Source organism: Pantherophis guttatus, chromosome 3 (genome assembly GCF_059756535.1).
Source record: "Pantherophis guttatus breed Tessera chromosome 3, ASM5975653v1, whole genome shotgun sequence".
Classification (NCBI taxonomy): domain Eukaryota; kingdom Metazoa; phylum Chordata; class Lepidosauria; order Squamata; family Colubridae; genus Pantherophis; species Pantherophis guttatus.
Genome location: NC_142065.1, coordinates 86272740 through 86286563, shown reverse-complemented (window position 1 = coordinate 86286563; position 13824 = coordinate 86272740). Strand labels below are relative to the sequence as shown.

The 13824-nt window shown below is 40.9% G+C and overlaps 1 protein-coding gene across 1 annotated transcript in view; it reads right to left on the bottom strand.

The window, feature by feature from the left end:
- Window positions 1-13824, bottom strand: part of ABCA4 (ATP binding cassette subfamily A member 4) — a 120639-nt gene that overhangs the window by 50732 nt on the left and 56083 nt on the right. Inside the window, exons 15-18 of the mRNA XM_087890693.1 lie at window positions 12565-12787; window positions 6801-7022; window positions 5768-5972; window positions 2398-2496 (exon numbers count right to left, since the gene is read on the bottom strand). Of these exons, the coding sequence (XP_087746819.1) occupies window positions 2398-2496; window positions 5768-5972; window positions 6801-7022; window positions 12565-12787 (749 nt within the window). The remainder of the gene's footprint in view (window positions 1-2397; window positions 2497-5767; window positions 5973-6800; window positions 7023-12564; window positions 12788-13824) is intronic.

Sequence of the window (13824 nt, the reverse complement as noted above, 5' to 3'; positions counted from 1 at the left end):
TCTAGTCCAACCCCTGGCTCTGGCAGGAAACCCTATACCATTTCAGACAAATGGTTGTCCAATCTCTTCTTAAAAAGCTCCAGTGTTGGAGCATTCACAACTTCTGGAGGCAACTTGTTCCACTGATTAATTGTTCTAACTGTCAGGATTTTTTTCCTTAGTTCTAGGTTGCTTCTCTTCCTTGATTAGTTTTCGTTCATTGCTTCTTGTCCTGCCTTCAGGAGAATGGCTTGACCTCTTCTTCTTTGTGGCAACCCCTGAGATACTGGAACACTGCTATTATGTCAATCCTAGCCCTTATTTTCATTCAACTAGACATAGCCAATTCTGGCAACCATTCTTTTAAAATATATTTGTTACATTTTGTCTCTTTAACTGAGAACAGGAACAGAGTTTTATGCATGGATGTAAATGAACTCGAGGGTCTTCTTGAACATATCAATGGACTGGGGGAAAAAGTACTGTGATTATTTGATGGAGAGATAGCTGGATTGCATCACTGTCAAGGAGTTTACAGCCATATCATCCATCTACCTGAACAGATGTCATCCCATCTGTTCATGACAAGAACGGCAACTTTAATGGGTCTATCTATCTAGTATAACTGGGCTGCAAAAATCTGGATGATTATTAAATGGAAGCAAAACTAGACAGAATACCCTAAACTGCAGCTCCAGTTCAGGTGCAGTTGTTCTAAATTTATCAGATTCTTAACTTACCATATTTTTTGGTCTATAAGACACAGTTCCCTCCCAAAAAAAGTGGGTGGAAATGTCTGTGCGTCTTATAGAGCGAATGTTACTGAAGCCCTGTCCACCCACCGGCCCCCACACTTCAGCTAATTTTGCCTCCATGTGCCCCATTTTTGGCCTCCGTGTGTGCCATTTTCGGCTCTGCATGTCCCGTTTGCAGCCTGTTCCAGGCAGCAGGGATCGCCACCACTGCCGATCACTGCTGCCGTTGGCGATAGGTGGTGGTTGCGATGGAGCGGGCTAAAAATGGGCCACGCGGAGGCTGAAAACGAGACACATGGCGGCCAAAAATGAGATAATTGGAGGTGGTGATAGGCGGCGGCAATCCCCGCAGGCTGGAACAGCTGATCAGCAGTATTCCGGGAGGCCAATCCAACCGCTAATCAGCTGCTCGTGCTAAATCAGGCTGCAATAATGTGCTGAAGCTGACCAGGCTGTTTGTTGTTTGCTGCAAGGACGCTAACCAGATGAATACCAATGGATGCTGGGAGGCAGAGGCAGATTTTTTTTCTTGTTTTCCTCTCCAAAAGCTAGGTGCATCTTATGGTCTGGAGCGTCTTATAGTGCAAAAAATGCGGTAATAATTTTTCCTTTCTTTTCCCCATTGTTTTCCCCTTCTGCAGTAGATCTTTTATTATCAACCATAATGGTACAAAGTAATTATTTGATCTTAATAATATTAGTCTCTTGTGGATTTTTATTTCTTTTTAAATGAAACATTGGGGGGGGGCTTTAAAAAAATAATATGATATTCTATCCAAAAATCATTTCTGCATGGGATGACAAAATTGTGGGCAGAATGTCACATATCAATCTGTTTTCATGTTTCATATTACCTTTTGCTGCTAAGCAATCAAAAAATGTCTGATTATTCACAAATTGTTTCTATGCAACTCCATGTAGGAAATGCCTAACTTTTGAAGCTGCTTTCAGCACAACCCTTTGTTGCAAGCCTACTCTATGGAACACCAACTACCCCCACCTTGTTGTGTTTTACAAAAGCCATTAAAACCTGGCTTAAAAAAAAAAAGGCCTGAGAGAGGATATAGTATTAGGTTAGGATCTCCACCTTAGATTGTATTTGGATGTTTTTGCTGCAGATGGCCTCACTCTCTTATATGAGCATGACTTATGTTTTTCAGTACTAGGTTTGATGCCAAGACATGAGCCAACCTGTCAGCTGAGCTGGTATAGCTCCTATGTTGAAAATGTGTGGAAACTTGGTTCATCTCTGAGGTGGGGAAAATGCCAGAAGCTTTCTAAGATGCTGACATTTTTATTTTTGGCTAGCCTGGTACCAGTCGAGTTAAAAACAAAGTCACGTTCACGAATTTAGCACTTGTCACAATAGTCCATAATTGTCAACTATTTCCAGACAAATTGAAAGGAAAAGCATGATTTGCAGGCTCCTTGTTTATTTCAGCAGAATTCAGAAAAAATTGTGATAGATGACTGACACATTATCCAGCAACATGCTAAGAATAGCCGGCCACTCAAGAGTTCCAAGCCACCTGAGAATATTCCCACTGCATGTCTCAATCTAATCTTTTTTGTGACTCCCAGAAATGAAGGCAAGGGTGTGTTCACTTCTTAATGAATCAATGGCTCAAAATATTTCCGAACATTAGTTTTCTGCATAACTCACCATCGACAGTTGTTGTTTTCTCAGTCTTTGAGTGTCCTAACCCAAACCAATAAGATTGCTGGAAAGGGAAATTCCAAGACCGAGGAATTCCATAGTCTCCTGAAATAAAAACAGGTTGGTTAGATGCAAGAAGCTTCGTTTTGCATTTTGCTATAGGGAGAATTCAGCAATGCAAATCATACTATTAAATAATTATTTGATATGTCATTAGAATCAACAGTGCTCACATTACAATTTTCAAAAAGTATGTCCAACCACCACAGAACCCAAGACCAATTGCAGTCCCTGAGGGGTGGTTTTTCCCCATAAGAAGGAAAGAAGAATAAATGCACTTAAATGTGGTTCAAGATTATATTTATTTCTGAAATGCATACTCTAATTAAAAATTAGAGCTACACAGTCTTTAGTAAATAGGATCTAAATGCCAGAAACCCTAAGGCAAACTGTGGAATAAGGACTTCCCAGATCACTTTATTAGTTTTTGCCTCCTGATGTCTTTTAGATATCATGAATTTGTAATTCTTCAGCCAATACAGGCAGTCCTTATCTTATGACCACAATGGAGCCCAAAATTTCTATGGCTGATTTCTGTTGTTAATGTTGCCCCATTTTACGACCTTTCTTGCAACAGTTGTTAAGTGAATCACTACAGTTGTTAAGTTAGTAACATGACTCTTAAGTGAATCTGCCTTCTCCATTGACTTGCTTGCCAGAAGATTGCAAAAGGAGATCACATGACCCCACAAAACTGCAACCATCATGATTCAGTCGCCAAATGTCTGAATTTTGATGTGACCATGCGACAATGGTTGTAGGCAGGGGTGAAAAACGGTCATAACGGTCACTTTTTTTCAGTGTGGTAACTTCAAACTGTCACTAAACAAACTGTTGTAAATTAATGATTACCTGTACTACTATCAGGTGGCTGGATCAGTAAGATACACTTGGAAGAAATCAGCTGGAGAGAGTGCTTTAATTGGAACAGATTTCATGGGGTAGACATATTGTGACAATACATCATGGATATTTTAAGGGAAAATAAACTAATGTATTAATTTTAATACGTCTCAACAATTTTTCTTCTTTAGCAAAGGGAGGAAGTTATTTGGAGTTTAGAGGACCTGACACAAAATGTGCGGAATCAGGATAGAGAAACTTTTCAAACTTCCAATTTTAATTCAGGGGCTCATGAAACTTGAGTCACCTCTCCTTTCGGGAAAGCACTTTAAGTTACTGAAGCTTATATCTGGTAATGGTGATCTTCATCAATATCTCTACAGAAGAATGTTCTCTTTACTGTTCTTTGAAGCAAAAGAAAGCCTCTTGCTGCTTCTACCACAAAGACAAACACTTCTCTCTCTTTTTTTTTTCTTTTTACTTGTGCTTCAGGAACCAGCCAATGCTGGTTTTGGAAAACTGCCTAAGCTGAAAGTGAATGGTAAGGTGTGAGCTTTCATTCTACAGATAAGATCTTTTGTGGGTCTTTGTTTTGGCTCTTCAACTCCTATAATATGTGACCAGACAAGTTTCTTTAACTATGGGGAAATCCAAATTTCTGTTCTTCAAAGAGACATCTTTAAGCATTCACTTAAATAGAAAGACAAGATACAAGTTGAATTAGTAAATAAAATAAATGCATATTGACTAATATAAGAGTGATCCCTGCAGCTACTCATACGCTCTTTTGCACAACATGAAAAGATTATAAGAAGAGATACCACAACCACACCTCAAAAGGACCTCATTACTTCCCATAGGAGCTTCGAACTGTCTAGCCGCCACTCTTTTTGGGCCTGTCCCTGTTCCTCTGGTACACTCCTGTATTAATGTTGTAAGGAATCTCCTATGTTATATTATAATCCTCTTTTTGAGAGGGGGTAGCTTGCCAATTCCTCAATGGTTTTTAAAAAAATCTACTGCGAGGTTTACATAAATTCTTTAAATAGAACGCGCCAGTCAAACCCACCAAATGTAGGAGATGGTTCTGTTTTTGTCAGGAACTACTGTAAAAGAGAAACACGATTCATTCCACAAAAGATTCTGAATCTATTTTGAAAGATTCATCTTCTGGAAGACAAGATAATGAAACCTTTGTCTAATTGGGCAATGTACAAATGAAAGCCTTGCACTTCTAAACCCATATGTTTTGTCAAATGGCTTAAAGCCATTGTATTATAACTTTCTCCTGTGTAATGGATTGTCCATGCTGCCTAAGATTAATGGAAATTATAATCCAATACATACAGACGACATGAGATTAGATAAGGCTTTACCATAACATCAGAGCAGTGGTGAAACTCAAATTTTTTTACTACCGGTTCTGTGGGCGTTGCTTGGTAGGCATGGTGTGGCTTGGTGGGCATGGCTTGGTGGGTGTGGCAGGGGAAGGATACTGCAAAATCTCCATTCCCACTCCACTCCAGGGGAAGGATACTGCAAAATCTCCATTCCCACCCCACTCTGGGGCCAGCCAGAGGTGGCATTTGCCGGTTTTCCTAACTACTCAAAATTTCTGCTACCGGTTCTCCAAACTACTTAAAATTTTCGCTACCTGTTCTCCAGAATCTGACAGAAACTGCTGGATTTCACCCCTGCATCAGAGGCCAAGATATTTTGGAATATAATGTTATAAAAAATCTTGATGAATTGCCTGTTGCTTAAACTCTAGCATTTGGCAATAGACTTTAAACCCTAGCATTTAGCAATAGACTTTAAACATTTCAATGTATCTTAACTGTAAGTAACTGTAAGATCTTTTATCCCAAAATACAGTATAAGCATAATGGTATGGATTCAAAGATGTCACTCCCATTAGGAGAGGGAGAGGGGAGAGACGGATAGGATCCCACTTCTGGTTATGGTCTTCAATGCCATATCCTATATTGTTCTCAAGGGTCCTTAGCTCCATAAAGCAGGTTTTCACAAGAGGAAAAAAAAACTGCATTTAAAATGAAAAGTAGGCAAACCTTTTTCCATGAAGAGAAGTTAGGATTTAAGGCTCTGACTAAACCTGAAATGTCAGAATAATTTCACATTTGAAAATAGGAAATATCAATATGATTCTACGTCTTTAGCCCTTCTAGAGAACCCTACTGAAAATAACCAAACCATGTTAGAAACATTCCTGTCAGAATCTGAGAGCAAGAATCTGACTAGAGGGACAGAAGGAGAATAAGGAGAAACCTATTGAATAAGCTTGATATCTGTCACATAACTTTGCATTTACCTTCATTGTATTTGATTAGACAAATTCTGAGGCATGAGATATTTAGTCTTGCTGGTTCTCAGCTGTATGAAAGCAGCAGAGATAGGTTTTTACCCTTGAGCAGAAAAAAATCCATACAACAATAGACCACATTGTTGGCCATACCTGGGAAGACATTATCCAAGTACCAAGCAAGCAATCCATAGACAAAGCCATCAAAAGCCATTATCATCATAGACAACAAGAAACTGTATTTATCTCCTTCCAGTGGGCTACTTTGGATATTATTCCACTGTAATCCAAGTCCTTGTTCTTCATAACGTGACAGGTATTCTGTACCGAACCCAAAAGCCACAGGTGAAAGGAAGCTCTGGAAGAAAGAGACAAATGATCTGAGTTTATTACTAATGAGTTATCTTGACTGCAGGAGGGTTATGACCATTTGTTCAGCGACCATTCAAAATTACAACAGAACTGAACAACTAGTACTGTGTTTCCCCCGAAAATAAGACCCTGTCTTATATTTAAGGCTTGGCCTTATTTTCCAGGAGGTCTTATTATTTTGGGGTGCATGGAGCAAGACGGGGCTTCTCTTACCTGATTTCCAACTCTGTCTCCCTAACCCTAACCAGAGGAAATGGCGAGGACCGGCTGTGCATGCGTTGAAATATTTTCGGGGAGGGCTTATTTTGGGGGATGGCTTATTTTCAGGGGGCAGCTTATTTTAACGCATGCGCTCAAAAGCACGATTGGGCTTATGATCAGGGGATGTCTTATTTTCAGGGAAACAGGGTACTTACAACAGACCTTAAGAGTTTCAGCCATTGAAACATTCCCATGATCACAAACTAGGCACTTGGCACCTAGCTCACAATTATAACAGCACCGCCAGCCGTGATCACAACTGTGATCTCTAAAGTTCCCTGTCAGCTTTCCACAAGCAAATCAATGGGGAAGCCAACAGGCAGTTGGAAGTCTTAATCATGTGAGATCCTCAGGTTACAAACAGCAACCACGACTGCCAAAATGGCTGTCACTAAGGCAATGCAGTCACATAACTTTGTGCTTTACACTCACACCATGGTCACATGGCATTGCGTTTTACAACTGCATCGCTTAGCAACGAAAATTCCAGGTTTATTACTCGTAAACCCAATTCATTTGGAACAAGCCTTAGCGAAAGAAAAGAAATCCTTACCACCATGATCTTAATCTTAAAAGGCAGCCAATCCTGCCAAATGAAGCAGAGGATATGGGGCAGGTAGAGAGTAAAATAGATGACTCCACTGCAGGCAGCTGCCAGATTAGCCTTGGAGAAAAAAGTACTGAGCAAAAAGCACTGCATGATGCTGGCTGTTGCGAAGGTTAACAGGAACAGAAAGAGTACTTGGGGGTTGCAGTACCGAAGCACTTTGCCATACTGTATAGGAAAGAAAAGAAAGATATTCTTCTACTGCTTGGCTTAGGACCCATCTGAGATCAAGGGTCTTCAGTTTACGATACTGGTACATTCAAAGTATTAATGCTGTTGTATTAATCCTATTAATGCTACTGTGACTTAATGACTGAACTTCCTTCAGGCGCTCAAGGTGGTGTATTCCAATTTCTCCATAACTCTGTAAGGCATAAAAGTCTGTAGAAATTCTCCGTCATCCAGGTCATGGTTGTCTCAAAGGTGCTTTTTCAGGAGGCAACTGGACTTTCTTGTTTTTTCTTTTGAAGAAGTCTCGCTTCTCATCCAAGAAGCTTCTTCAGCTCTGACAGGATAGTGGGGAATGGACGGATTTATATTCCTTGCAGACAGCTGGTCATTTGCATCCTTTTAGAAGGTCTTTGAAGCACTTAAGGGCTCCCATAGGGTAGCAATGCATAGGTAAAGCAATGTTACAATACAAGAAAGAAACCTTCCTTGTCAAGAGAACTTCCAAATAGTTCTTTTCCGAATCTAACCACATAGAGTGGCTAGCTCACTATTGTCATTGTTGGGATAGGCAGACTTACTTCTCCCCTACCCATATTTCTAATTTTAATTTATAAAAAAAAGTATTGTATTAAATTTCTATGGAGATTTTCAGTCATGCAGGTCACAGTTGTCCCAAGAAGGCTCCATATCCATTTGCACTACTTTATCTGAGTACACAGTTAAACCTCCAAATGGCCTCAACGGCTCTCTAAAAAAAATGCAAATAATCAGCTGTCTGCAAGGAATATAAATCCTTCCATTCTCCACCATCCAATCAGAGCTGAAGAAGCTTCTTGGACGAGAAGCGAAACATCTTCAAAGAAAAAAACATAAGAAAGTCCAGTTGCCTCCTGAAAAAACACCTTTGGGACTCTGTAAGGCATGTTACGTGAAAGACAGTGATTGATCCTAAAATCCCCATGGTTTAGAGTAGATGAACTTTGTTCTAATCCAGTATCAAAAAAGCTGCTACATTGTACATGCAGCCAAATCAGTGGTGGGTTTCAACTGGTGTTACCACCGGTTCACTTCGCGCGTGCGCTTTGCGTGCGCAAGTGCATTCCATTTCAGAACACCTGAGGCACAGCAATCCGCTCTGCCATACCTATCAGCTGGGCTAAAAACGAGCAAATATAGGTAGGTATAGCACAGGAGCAGGCGGGAGGGCCCAGCTGACAGTCAGAGCGAATTGGTTCGCTCTCACCTCACCATCGCCGCTACTGGCTCGCCCGAACCAGGGAGAACCGGTAGCAACCCACCACTGAGCCAAGTGGATTTTAGGAATTTCCTGTTTTCAGAGAGTTGCATTCATGCGAAATGCTAAGTCAAAGTTCAGTTAATCACAGTGTGGAATAAACTGATTAAACCATCATTGGCTGGATTTCCACAACTTGCTAAGACATAAACCATAAGATGACTTAGAATGCCTTATAAACCCAGCCAAAAATGAATTGAAAGAAGGAATATTACGAACAAGCTTCAACAATTATCCTATACTGATTATTTGTCATAGCAGAAGATATAACTTAATATATGGAAGACAGGATAGCAACGAGTGTCTGGAACAATCTAGCAGTGAACATGAGTTCTGCTTTGGGTAGATATTGGCCTGTAGAGATTTAGGAATCCTGCTTGTGTTAGGGATCTTGATCGTGTACCATCCACACTGCTGCAGGAAGGATCCATTCCTGAGTTCCTTAGGCTCATGTTTCAACTTACAGTGCGGTGATTAGGGTGACAAAATGTGGGTACATTTCCCAATTTGTTACATCTGTGGATCGCATCCCAGCAGCCCTATTTTAGAGTGAACTATAGGTAGTCCTCAATTTATGACTACAATCGAGCCCAAAATTTATGTTATCAAGTGAAAAAATTGTTAAGTGAGTTTTGCCCCATTTTATGACTTTTCTTGCCATGTTTGTTAAGTAAATCTCTGCAGTTGTTAAATTTAGTAACATGATCATGGGTGGTTATGGGAGCAACATGGCGCTCCCGTGTGACACCTCTCCTGCGTGAGCTACACTGGCTCCCGGTGGTCTTCCGGGTGCGCTTCAAGGTTTTGGTTACCACCTTTAGAGCGCTCCATGGCTTAGGACCTGGCTACTTACGGGACCGCCTACTACCACAAACAGCCTCCCACCGGCCGGTACGCTCTTAGAGAGGGGCTCCTCCAGGTGCCGTCAGCCAAACAATGTCGACTGGCGGCCCCTAGGGGGAGGGCCTTCTCTGTGGGAGCACCTACTATCTGGAACGAGCTCCCCTCGGAGATACGGAGGATCCCGGATCTGCGCACCTTCCGCCATGCTTTGAAGACACTCCTATTCCAGAAGGCTGGCCTGGCCTAATTTTCTCCCCTTCTTTTAAATTTTTAAATTGAAATTTTAATTTGTTTTAAATTATTGGGAATTTTAATTGTCTCGGGCAAAATTATTTAATTTGGTTTTAATTATGTTTTTTAACTTTTGTATTTATGTGTTTTATTTTGTGCCTGTTCACCGCCCTGAGTTCTTCGGGAGTAGGGCGGTATACAAATTTAATAAAATGAAATGAAAAAAAATGAAAATCAGTAAGTGAATCTGGCTTCCCCATTGACTTTTCTTGTCAGAAGGTCACAAAAGGGGATCATATGACCCCTAGATACTGCAACTGTCATAAATATGAACCACTTGTCAAGTATTCGAATGTAAATCATGTGACCAAGGGGATGCTGCAGCAGTCATGAGTGTGAAAAACGGTCATAACTCACTTTTTCCCAGTGCCGTTGTAACATCAAACGGTCACTAAACGGACTGTTGTAAGTCAAGGACTACCTGTATTCCCTTTGGAATGCAAGCTGCAGAAAGATCTTCTCAAGAGTTGCAGTGAGTTTCGGGGGTGGCAGTTTGAGAATAAAATCACACTCTGGCCTGGATGCCACAAGGAATAAGTCATAAGAGATTACGCTGATAGCATTGTGCATTATTATCTGAATTTATTTTGACTTCTGGTCTCTGAGGAAATAGGTTGAGTGATCTGTGGGATGAACCTGCCATGTGTGCTTCAATCATGCCGCACCTGGCTACTTCAGTAAATGAAGTTTGTGTGTGAGAGCACAGGTAGATTTGGAAGACAGTCAATGCTTCTTTGATGCCCACTGCCTTGAAAGAGCATATTACCCTGGCAATGGTTACCCAAAACTTCATCACCTTTCAGATCAAGTTACTGAAGCTTGCGATAGATGGAGCTGCCTTTGAAGACCACCCAAATGGGGTAGGACGCAATAGTAATCTGTGCCACTTAACATCAATTTTGTGCCTCCTACTTTGCCTTTCATTTGGCTTCTGACTATAAAAGTGCTGGTTTTAACCTATAAAACCCTTTCTCACCTGGTGTTCCAGGAATCTTCAAGACAATCTTTCTTTAGATTTTTTTTTTTTAAAAAAAAGACCTGTCTAGTTCAATCAGGCTAGGGGAGGTCTACAGCATCAGGTCTTATTTATGTCTGAATTGTGTAACACAGCTTACACCTCTGAGAATGTGAATGGCACCCTTCCTAACAGTTTTCTGGATGGTGGTTAAGAATGAGTTATTCACAGCGTTTACGTTTTGAGGACTGCTTATTGAATGTCAGGTTTGGGCATGCTTATGTTTTATGCTTCACAGGTTTTATCTTTTTGGTTGAGATTTTTTCCAAGTTAACAGAAATCCTTGAAGGAGTTGATGGTACTGATGGTGTCAAACTCGATCACGTCACGTGACGTATCATGGCACTTTTTGCCTTTGCAAAGCTGGGTTGGGCGTGGTCTGTGCATGTCGCATTCGGCCCATGGGCCGCCAGTTTGACAGGCCTGGTAAAGAACTACTATAAATAAATACATATTTGTAACATCTAGACCTTTTATCTTTGTAATTTGATCTGGGCACAAATGTTCTTTATAGATTTTGTACGAAATGTTTTTGTTTTATTATTTTCTGCAACTTTGGATTTTATTGATTCATTCATGAACAAGGAGGAGTGTGACTTGCTGGGTTTTGGCTCAGCTGATATTTCGAATTTAGCCACTGTGATGGCTTAGCATGATGCGTGAAGCTATTGGTCCTAAGTTTTGCTACTGCTTCCTCTTATTCACACATATTTGAAATGCAGCTTTACTTGTCTTAATCTCTGTAATATTACAATATTAATTACAAATTCAAATGGGGATTGTCTACCTGGAAGTGAATGGTTTAAAATCCAAACATATTGAAAAATCAGAACAGATTCTGATTGCTGTTCGTCCTTCTGCCCCTACTGAAAAGCAGGATGTCAAAAAATCACTCTATACCAGAGGTCTCCAACCTTGGCAACTTTAAGCCTGGCGGACTTCAACTCCCAAAATTCCCCAGCCATCTTTCCCCCAGGCTTAAAGTTACCAAGGTTGGAGACCCCTGCTCTATACTACACTGACATCAAACATACATTCAAAACCAGCATACTATACATGGAGTGGGAACACTTATTGCACTTTAATTCAAGTACTAATACAAAGAAATTAAACAGCAAAGATATTCTTACTGGCCCTCTTCCACAACAGTGTTTAAATATATTTGTTCTAGTTTAGGAGTATTTAAAGAGTCAGGCCTTCAGGGTTCATTTTATCCTTATCTTCAAAGTGGGCAAATCTCAAGCAACCCATGGAACTTTAGGTACTTACCATAAATGATATGAGGAAGCAGAAAAAAACAATGCAAGAATTTAGGGTAACTCCAATCTGATATCCCTCAGAGGTGTTGAGACTACAGTCCACAACTCCCATTAACCCCTTAAATAAACTAACAAACGACTATATCTTGAGGCATCATTATGTCGCAAATGGGGCAGTTTAAACATAAACCCAGAGTCTCCCTACTGAAGGACTATTTAAATCAGTGTTTCTCAACCTTGGAAGCTTGAAGATGGATGGACTTCAACTCCCAGAATCCCCCAGCCAGCACTGCTGGCTGGGGGATTCTGGGAATTGAAGTCCACCCATCTTCAAGCTACCAAGGTTGAGAAACACTGATTTAAATGATAAGCTTTTGTGTCCCTCTCAGTTCCCCAAGGGATCATGTATTGAAACGAAGCAACTAATGGGTTGGGAGAAAGGAGTTTGAAAGGGAAACGACAGGATGGCCATCAGGTTTTTCAAAGGTGGATGGAGGAGGGACGCCACGCCTCCCTTTCAAGCCCTCTTCCACCTGAAGGCGATGTTTAGAACGTGACCTGTCAGCCTTAATCCGACTCCAAACGTCACAAAGGCAAACGCGACCCTGAATGTATCTGTCCCTGCCAAGTGATGATGATGCCTTAAGGGGGCTTCTAAAAAGCGCGCCTGCTGCTACGTGCCGAGAAGAGGCCAGGCTACTAGCGGGCTCCCTCCCATTTTTATGTATGGCTTTTATTGTTTCTTACTAACACCTGGATCGCGCGAAAATAAAGCATTGTAAACGCTGGCGCTCGCGTTTAACAACAGCAAAAGCCGCGCCTCTCCTGCTCCCTTACCGTAATGAGAGCCGTCAGGAGAAACGTGCTCACGGTCATCATGAGGAAGCTGTCCAAAAACCACGTGAACCAAATCACCCCGTTGGTGACTCCTCTGTTCTTCAAGGCCTCCTTCAGTCTCATTTCTTTCTCCAACACGATGCTTTTCACGGTCATGGAAGCGGAGTAGATCCAAGCCAGCACCATTAAGACGGGAAAGGCACGAGTCAAAGTAATCATGAAGCTGCCAGGCAAGGAGGGGAAAAAAAGGGAAAAGAAACAACCTTGCTTTGAAAAGTAGCAGAGAAATACCTCACTAGTATCCTCCTCCTGGAAGGCTCAGATTGGTAGTTTGAGAACAACTGGGAAATGGCTCAAAAGAAAACTGGTGAGAGTCCTGGCTAAAGAAGGCACCCCTGAATTCTCTGGAGAATTAAATTGCTATTTCCTAATAGGAACATCTAAGAAAAGAGCCTGTAGTACAGTGGACTAAAGCACTGTTATTAACATCTGCTGCTTGCAATTACTGCAAGTTCAAATCTCACCAGACTCAAGGTTGACTCAGCCTTCCATCCTTTCAAAGGTAGATAAAATGAGGACCCAGATTGTGGGGGCAATAAGATGACTTTGTATAAATATACAAAAGTATGAAGGCTATTGCTTAACTCATTGTAAGCCGCCCTGAGTCTCCGGAGAAGGGTGGCATATAAATTAAAAGCAAAAAAAAAAAGTAGCAAACATTATCAAAGCCTTCCTCAGATAGTTTCTGTTCAGATATGTTGGACCATAAATTCCAGAATTCCAAGTCAGTATGGGGAAATGGCAGTAGGGGCTCCTGAACAAAGGGGCTGTGTGTTTGGATGCATGCAGACAAATTCCTTGTGTGTCCAATCACACTTGGCCAATAAAAAAAAATCCTATTCTATTCTATTCTATTCTATTCTATTCTATTCTATTCTATTCTATTCTTTTCTATTCTATTCTATTCTATTCTATTCTATTCTATTCTATTCTTTTCTTTTCTTTTCTTTTCTATTCTATTCTATTCTATTCTATTCTATTCTATTCTATTCTGTGCTGCATCCATTTCTAGCCATTTTTCTTTTAAAAGATTTCTTCTTTAGCAGAGGCAACAAAAGTATTGCAAATTTTAGGAGCAGTGGGGATTTGAATAGCTCAGGCAAACATTTGGGGGAGCCAATTTTAAACTCTTAAAGAAGCTGACACAGGAGAAAGCAATCTGAACGGGTGAAAGGCCACGAGAATTGTGTTTCTCAAACT